A 9,276-nucleotide genomic window follows, 5' to 3' on the forward strand; every position below is an offset into this window, starting at 1 on the left:
GAGAGCCTGCTGGCCGCGGTTCCGTATCAGCGGCGCTCGCCGGTCATTTAAACCCGAGCGTGGCAGAAGGGCTGCGCTTTGTCGAGCGGGCAGGTGTGTGCACCGAGGGGATGGCGTGGCAGCGCGGCGGGATGGGGGAAGAGCCCGCCTCTAGAAAACAAACCCTGTGCCAGCTTCACCAAACAGCAGAGACCATGCCGTAAACTCTGCTCCTGCAGTACCCTGCCTTCCACATTCCTGGTGCTACCTCCGGTCGAGGGAGCAGCACTCCATGGCAGTCCGGGGCCGCGGAAGAGTTGAGAAGTTGTTGGCAAAGGGTGTGGCTCAAATGTAGTGAAAGAAATGCTCGTTTCCCGATTTTTTTTTCGCTCAGGCCTTAATAAGGCCCTCGAGCTAGAGTTTCACGAACAACACTGTCCATCTGGATGTGCTTTAGGGTGCCTAAACTCTTTAAAAGATGGCGTCTGCGAAGGCGTATCATCAACATATAACCAAGCTCCTGTCTAGGGAGTAGGTAAATTGGTTGGGAAGCAGTATGTAAAGTTATGACTGAGTCAGATCAAAGAAAAGGAAGTTCTTGTCTCAGCTTGACTGCTTGCTGTGCGGATTCCCTGTATTCCCTGCAAGCTTGGGCCCGGGATGGTGGTGGGGGGATAGTGTGATGGGACAGGCGCTGGCAGAGATCCTCTGACTGGTCTCTGGTGCTCCCAGAAGCGAGGCAGCATGCACACGTGGAGTTTGTAGGGTCAGCCTTGGTGTTCCTTCTCCCTTACAAGGGGGAAAAGGAAAACTGGTGTAAAAATCAGGGTTGTAGTGTTGTTTCTGAAGCTAAATTTAAATCCTGGGGGTTTTACTCACTGATGACTGGGTCATGATTTGAACTAGCAAGGACTGTTGTTTTTTCCTGGGTTTTAAGGCATTTTTACAGACTCTTTGTAGGAAGGAAGGAATTGCAATGTCAAGGCATGCAGGACACAAGATAACAATGCATGAACATGGAATGCAGATGTATTTGCAGTATATAAGCCCTTCCAAACATAGGAATGGGTACATTTTGCTGCCTCCCATCTCCATGTCCTTGCAGAAAATCATAGGTATATCTTACATACTCTAGGAGACAGGCATGTAATCAAAGTTTATAAATAGTTGGTTTCAAAGAGAACTGAAACTTTATTTGCCTGTGTATAGCAGGTGGCTGATGTAAGACATACACACAGTAAGGCAAACATGGCGGGGGAAAGAGACTACACAGATTTTCAGTGTAACCCTTGAAAGCTTTGCTTGCTTTGGTTTGGTGTCTTTACAGAAGAATGGACTTGAGGCAGAGGAGACCAAGCTGTATGTGGCTGCTTTGCAGAAGTGCAGGGTCCTGCAGAGTGCCATCAGTGCAGGCTGCCATCTGGGACTGGCTTTGCCCTTCAGTCTTTTTACTGCAGAGAGCTCCTGGCAGGGGTGTTACGTGAACTCATCTGCTTTATGCATCAGTAGGAGGAGAAAGGAAATGATGTGGAAGTTTGGTCTTGAATATAGCACAGTTTCAGAGAGGCCAAGGTCGTTTGGTGTTTAAACACAAGATAGTATGACCAGTTAGAGAAGTCATAGGTCTTAGCTATAGATATATTTTAATGTGCTATTTATGTGTTAAATCTTTCAAGGGCTATGGTCTCAAACCTTGCCAGCCATGAACACCAAACACATCAACTCAGACATAGGTGCACATGCAAACCAACTGTGTAGTGAATACAAACTACTATTCTGAAGCTGTAGTTTTCTCTCTCATGTGCAAGGGGTTTGCTTTGGGTCCTGGGGGCTCTTGGTTGGGACAGATCAGATTAGAAGCTGGTCTAATTTGAAGACCCCAGTTCACTTTATTATGTCAGAACTCTCTGATCTTCATGTGGCTGGCCCAGCAGGAAGTATAGTAGAATTGCTTGAAGTTATACCAGGAGCATTGTCCAAATGCAGTGGAGGAGCAGGTATAAAGTACTTCCACTGAGGAGGAGTGGGATCCATCTCTGTCAAACATATAGCAGCAGAGACCTTCTGGCCCTCTGGAGAGTTCTCCTGGCCATTTCTGACGCTTTTTCTTAGACTTGCAATTGAAGATAGTTAATTGCTGAATTCAGTGATTTGGTTGAATGTGTCAAAGAAAACAGATTCTATCATAGGAGGGAGAGAAGAACTTTGCTGTGCTCTTCTTGTAGATTTCTGAAGTCCATTCGTAGTGACACAGCAAAAGATCTCTGTGTGGAAAAAGAATGAATGAGAGCTAAGGCTTTCATAATGAAAATGAGGTCTGTAAGTCAGTGTAATGGCTGGTGTCCTGTCGCAACGCATATGGCAGTATTATCTGCTTCCCCCCCAACCTTAGCTCGCTTCTCTTTCGTATTTGAGCACTAAAGAATACAAGCATAGGGAATGTAAAGACATTACAGACCTTTTTACAGAGGGAAAGGATAAAAAAGAAGTCATCTATATGGATGTTCTTCAAACTGCAGGGATCTGTTGGAGCAAGGGCAAATCTCATGGCCAAACTCTACAATCCCTACATAGTGTAGACTTCCATGAAAATCAAGGAGGATTTGGCCAAGGATTTAGTCTTGCAAAAATACATATAAAAATACATATAAATAACTTGATTTCTAATGAGTAAATCTGTTAGATCTTTTAGAAATTATTTCTGGGTTCAGAGTCTGAGTGGGAAGTGCTGGAGCCTCCTGCAGTTAAAAAGAAATAGAAGTTCTGTCTATTTCTTTCTAAGAATGTATAAAATAAAATTCCTTCTATCTATAAAATAAAACCACCCTCCAGCTGTGTATCTAATCAGTAAACATGGCAGCCCATGTGGCACGACTGATTAATATACCCCTCAGACACAGGGAGTAACATGAGGCAAGGCAACATGCATTACTCAGCACTTGCCATCCTGCCAAAGCCTTGAGGTGTTTTCTATGTGATGGATTCCTGTTGCAGCCAGTGGGAGTTCTTTCATTGCTTTACAAAGTTGAAGAAAATACAATCCCCACACGCACACAAAAAGATTTCTCCACAGCCTGAGACTGATACTTGGCATGGCCCCCAGATGAATTAATGCGTGCTTCCCTGGCCTGGATCTTACCTTTAACTGTGAGAGTAAACCAGCGTGGAGGCCACTCACCCCTTGACCTTTTCCCTCCTGCTGCTACTAAAACCAACTGTAAAGATAGGGTTTTCTTAGATTGGGAAGCGTAATAGCATACCTGATCCCTCTGTAATAACCGGAGATAGATGTGAATCACTCCCCTTGGCAGCTGCTGTGGCTTTGTTCTCTGCCTGTGCACATATACATTCACTAAGAGCGTGTGAGTGTGTGAATAATGAGGCACTAAGTATTGAGAACATTAAAGCCTTTCTATGGTTTTTATCTTAAAAAATAGCTAACAAGAAAAATCTGTGTCTCCACTGGTGTCTAGGAGCAGCAAAATGTCACTACTCCCATTCCCCAGCCATTCCCACCTCCCCTTTCCCCCTCGTTTTTCCTGTTATTCTTTCTTGTCTGCTGTGAAACTTCTTTCATGTTCAGGAATTGGCCTTGGGTATTGCTGCCTGCTAACTTCTAATCCCAGCTTCTCTGTATTCAATAGCTGATGCCAGATGGGTTTTGTTTGTTTGTGTTCCCCCCTCCCTTTCCTCCCTTGTGGACTTGCAGCTTGTAGAACCAGGCATCCTATAGGGGAGGGATGACTCAGGGGCCTGGATGCAGACTCTGGAGGCTCAAATTTGATTTTCACACACGCATTTCCTGGATCATCTGTGGCAGGTCAGTGAGGCGAAGGATCCTCAGCAGAAGATGGATTTCTCTATACAGCTGTAAGGCTCCAGAGGATGGGCTTTTCGTGCATCCTTTATCCGAGGTGCCATAGGGTCACCTTGGGTAGAGAGCATGAAGGATTGCAAGATGATCATCTCATATAGTAACAAGGGCCATAAGGACACAAAGGGTGAGGACGTAGGTGAGGATGAAATTGTAGGTATTAACCATGTGTATTTCTGTTTCAGGTGCGTTCCCTTCAAGCCACGTTTGGAGAATTTGAGTCCATGATGAAAATAGCTCAGCAGAAGCAGGAGGTTACTGAGAAGGCTGTTAAACAAGGGGAGAGCGAAATAAACCGCATCAGTGAAGTGCTTCAGAAGCTGCAAAATGAAATATTGAAAGACTTGTCTGATGGCATCCACATGGTGAAGGATGCAAGGGAACGAGACTTCACATCTCTGGAAAACACAGTTGAAGAGAGACTAACAGAGCTAACCAAGTCTATAAATGATAACATTGCTGTATTCACTGAAGTCCAGCAAAGGAGCCAAGATGAAATCAACAACATGAAAGCAAAGGTTGATTCACTAGAAGAGGCAGATGTGTATAAACATGAAATTAAGGTGCTAAAAGATGCTTTTGATGAGATGCAAGCATCCATGAAAACCAAAGAAAAGGACATAGAGTCCTTGAAGAGTACAATAGACTCCATGGAGTCCGATGTGTATACTGAAGTGAAAGAGCTAGTCAACCTCAAACAAGAACATGAGAAATTCAAAGAGGCTGCAGACACTGAACACCTTTCATTAAAAGCTTTACAGGAGAAAGTTCTGAGAGCTGAGGATTCTATTATGCATCTCCCTAGTGACATTAAAAGACTCGATGAAGATTTGCTGCAAGTTAAAGCCAACCTCAACAAATGGGAAGAAAATGAACTCTTCAGAAAAGCATTAGAAGCTTTTGGGAAGAACAGTGAGGGACTAGAGTCTCGATTGAGGCACATAGAAGACAGCCTGGAGTCTCTAACTTCTGCTGCTGCTCAAAACAGTGAAAACATGCGATCCTTTCTTTCTAAGGAGGCAGAATATAAAAGTAAGCTCAGTACCCTAGAACAAAGCATTACTGCACTTCAGGGAATCTCAGACCTAACTTCGGTCACAGACGTTCTGAAGAATCTTGGTGAATCGCAGGCCTCACTGTACAATGACATGGAAAACTTGAGGAGAAGCATCAGTGAACTGCCATCCTCCAGTGCTCTTCAGGATGTCCAGAAGCAAATCAGTACTTTGCTGGATCAAGGGAATCTCCAGGCGGGCGAAGTACAGTCTCAAGGCTATCTTGAAAAGTTTTCTTCTGTGGAAGGCTCTGTCGATGAACTGAGATCCTTTGTCAGCCAGGTTGATTCTGATTTGAAAATGATAAGAACTGCAGTGGATAGTTTAGTCTCCTACTCAGTGAAAATAGAAAATAATGAGAACAACTTGGAGTCTGTGAAGAGCTCAATAGATGACCTGAGGAATGACCTGGAAAGGTTGTTTGTGAAAGTAGAAAAAATCCATGAAAAAGTTTAGGCAGTGGTGCTCCTTGTGCAGGTAATGGATTAAGGAGAATAGCTTTTGTATGCCCAGTTTTTTACTCTTTTTAAAAGCAATTTGATACCTCCAAAGAGAATAAGAATACTTTAATGATAGAGACAGTTCTGCTTATTTCCTTTATTTCTCTTTTGTGTAGTGCTTTTGGTTGTTTTGTGTGTTTGGTTTTTTAAAATTTCCAGAAAACAAGAGTTTAGTTGGGGGTTGAGATTCTAAGGGCTCATCTTCTCTATAAGTTACACGGCTGTAACTGCAGTGGTGTAACTAAAGGACTACAGCCTCATTAGCATGGGTGTATTTAATGGCACGAAGGTGTTTTCACCAGCATGGGCATTTTTAATGGCACAAAGGTGTTTCACACTATTACACTAGATACCCCATACAGAAAAACTACAACTTCTGGTATGAAGAGCATACTTCTATACACACTGGGAATTTTACTGGTATGTTTTGGTTTAAGAAACAAATGAACTAAACTACATCCCTGTGTTAAACTGTTCAGACCAGTAAACCTGAAGCGCGGACCAGGTTTGAAGCAACTTACCCGTTTCTACAGTTTGGGATTCAGCCACGTGGTCAGTTTACCAGGTGTCAGCTGAGCTGTAGTGTATTTCTGTGAGTCCTTAGTCTGTACCAAGGGGCTAGCAAGGAGCCCCCTCAAAGGAAGTTTTGAGATAAGTGGCATTGTTTGGTACCAAGACCTAAGAGGGGTGTTCCACCACATGGCTGGAGAGATTTATTCTTTGTCATCACAGGCTTCTTTGGAGCACCTTCAGCTGCTGGTGCAGATCAGTGCTTAGAAGGGTCACCTGAAGGGTGAGATTACTTCCAAGAGGGTACAGTAATATTTTTGTCGTATTTTTGGACACGATGAGGATGTGTCTGTTCTGGAAAGGCCTAATTTGTCTGTAATACAGGGTTTTCTGTAAAAATTACCACAGGTTTGAACAAGGAAAGAGAAGGACCAAAAGTGCACCTTGTGTTCCATATATAGCAAGCATGCTAACTACAACAGTACACTCCAAAGCACACAAGGGGGAAGATCACCGTGAAATCAGCAGAATTGCTCTAAGGCATATACATTTCCAAGTTTTCACACAGCTGACAGTAACCTGAACTCTTGTTATGTATTCAGGACTTGGTGCCTGATTGACACCATTGTTGTCCCCGGGTATCTGCCTGCAGCACTGGTAGCAAAGGATCCTTCTAAGAACTGGCTGAGAGTGTCATGAATCTCCAGATGTTCATTTTAAAACCAGTTTTTCATCAAGCTTTCTTGGGCTTCTGTCTTTCTGGAAAGGAGTTCCACTATCCCTCCTTTTTCAAGTTTCCTTTTGAACTTTACCCAAAGGTTTGGTAACGGAGTCTGTACACAGATACCTTGGAAATAGGTTGTGGGCATCATGCTCACCTCAGCGTGCACTAGCCAGATCTGTGACTACGTTAGAAGAATTCCTAGAAACAGCACCTTCCAGAAGTGGTGTGCTTATGGGAACAGCACAGGTGAAAAGGAGTTCTCCATATCCAGAGTTGTTCCCACTGTAAACAGGAAAGAATTGCTGGCAGAGAAGGAGGGAACCGTGGCATTAAGGTAATTTGTCGCTGTTGGAACTGCACTGTTCATTGTTGACTTCTCAAGTTCTTGAACAATGTTGTTTAGGTTACTGTGAAATGAACTGTATGGCTTATTTGCGGTATTTTTAATACATAATAAACATTTGGAGTATTCTTTGCACCTTTTGTTTTCTGATTGCTACTTACTTAATGTTGTGTTTCCCGGGATGCTTCCAGTGGAGTTGCAGGAAAGGGCTTGGGTGAAGCACCAGATGTGGTGCAGCCCTGTGCTAGTTCTCAGCTTTCATAAAGGAATATGGGGGGACTCTTCATCTGTTGTAGTTTCAGGCAGACTCTGGAAAACGGGATTTGGATCCGCTCAAGGCAGCGGTGTTGACCTCCAGGCTCAGAAGCCCAACATGATACTCGTGACATGTGAAATACGTGGTTTATGCAGAGAATGAATGCTATGTCAGATGCTGCCAGCGATGCCTTGGCGAGACTTTTTCAATGCCCAAAACATGTAGAACAGAAATAATGTGCAGGAAGGACCTACGTCGTCTCTCCAAAGTGGCTGCTGCTTTTGCATAGCTTGGAATGCTGGATTGCAAGGCCCGTAAACTGTTACAGTCTTCATTCAAAAGTTTGAGAAAGCATGATTTCAGGAGAATGGGCATCATCACATCCTTGGCAGTTCGTGAGGCCAAATTCACAGAAGTAGGCAATCAGTGTTAGTAGGCTGCCTATGTTCAACAAAACAGGTGAGCATGCAAGCCCTTCCATCTAGAAGATTCAATATAACGTGTTGACAGCAAGCATGCAGTGCGCTCTGAAGGGTAGTAGCTGCATGATGAGGGAAGTAGGAGGCTGTAAGCAGGGTGGCTGGGCTACCTTTGATCTCAAAGATTAAATGCAGAATTGCTAGTTACACTTTTAATAACTTTTTATGGCAAGCTATTGAAATTATTTCACTAAATAATAGTTACTCATAAATAATAATGTGTCTGGGGGTAGGCACAATGGCAAGGATCCCTTGGCAGGCTGGAGGTTGAGCTTTTCTGTTTGGCTCAACAGCTGCATCAAACAGAAGCACTTCCTAATTCCCTGATAAATGCTTCCAGAGCACAGCCAGTCCTAGTGCTGCTCTTTACTGTTGGTCCTAAGCTTTGCAGTAAAGCAGTAGAGGTCTCACAGACATAAGTCTATGTTGCCTGTGTTGTTTTACGTTAGTAGTAGATCATCAAGAACTTGCTGTGAGAATAACAGATTTCAATTAAAACTGTCCACCTGATTGATGAGGTATTGATTCAGCCAGTTCGTTAATATTTATCTTTGTTTTCAGCTCCCACCTTAGAAGAAATCATTATACCAAGGCAGTATGGACTTGATCACATTTGAAAGAACTTTGCCCAAATAGCTGTGCTGGCAAACGTGGTGGAGATAAATCTTGTGCTGTGCAGGGACTTCTCCCAGTTGCGTATCGACTGCTGTCTCAAGTGAAGTAACCTGTAACAGGAAGAAGGGTTTCTGGTGGCCTAAAGGTAAAGTGATTGAGTCTATACTGTCTTATTTGACATAACTTGGTAGTGCAAGTAAAGCTGCAGAGAAATTAAATTACCACAGGAAAGGGCTTTCTGAGATGTACGGACACCACGCTATCCTAAAAACACCCAGTGTGTGCCCTCCGCTCTGCTTGGTGATGCCAAGGGCAGTCTGTCCTGTTTGGAGCCCCTTGAGAAAGGCAAGGCTGAGCTGGAGGGTGTCTCAAAGAGGAGAGTGATGGTAAGAGGTAGAACGTTCTAGATAAAAAGAGAATCATAGAAACAGCTAGATTGGAAAAGACCTTTAAGATCATCAAGTCCAACCATTACCCCAGCGGTGACAAGACCACCACCAAACCATGTCACTGAGAGCCTGGTCTACATTTCAGGGGTGGTGATTCCACCATTACCTGGGCAGCCTGTTCCAATGCCTGATCATCCTCTCTGTGAAGAAATTGTTCCTAATATCCAATCTAAACCTCTTCTGGTGCAGCTTGAGGCTGTTTCCTCTTGTCCTGTCACTTGGGAGAAGAGACCAGCCCCACCTCGCTCCATCCTCCTTTCAGGCACTTGTAGAGAGTGATAAGGTCCCCCCCGAGCCTTCTCCAGACTAAACCCCCGAGTTCCGTCAGCCGTTCCTCATAAGTAGGACATCGAACGGTTGAACCATCGGGCCTGCTTACATTCCAAGGGAGCGGAGTGAGGATTGAAGGGAAAAGAGGAACATCATAAACAACCTCCAACCCCCGAGCCGGCTTTGCTGGGAACAGCGGCGGCAGGCGGTGGTCGCCCCCTG

The 9,276-nt window shown here is 44.3% G+C and overlaps 1 protein-coding gene across 1 annotated transcript; it reads left to right on the top strand.

Moving 5' to 3' along the window:
• Positions 1-4,038: 4,038 nt before the first annotated feature.
• Positions 4,039-5,364, top strand: CKAP4 (cytoskeleton-associated protein 4; the record flags this gene model as incomplete). Its single annotated transcript, XM_010022372.1, has 1 exon — positions 4,039-5,364. A coding segment is annotated over one exon (1,326 nt), but the record flags the coding sequence as incomplete, so codon positions are not given.
• Positions 5,365-9,276: the final 3,912 nt, after the last annotated feature.

Source organism: Nestor notabilis, unplaced genomic scaffold (genome assembly GCF_000696875.1).
Source record: "Nestor notabilis isolate BGI_N333 unplaced genomic scaffold, ASM69687v1 scaffold18959, whole genome shotgun sequence".
In the NCBI taxonomy this organism is placed as follows: domain Eukaryota; kingdom Metazoa; phylum Chordata; class Aves; order Psittaciformes; family Psittacidae; genus Nestor; species Nestor notabilis.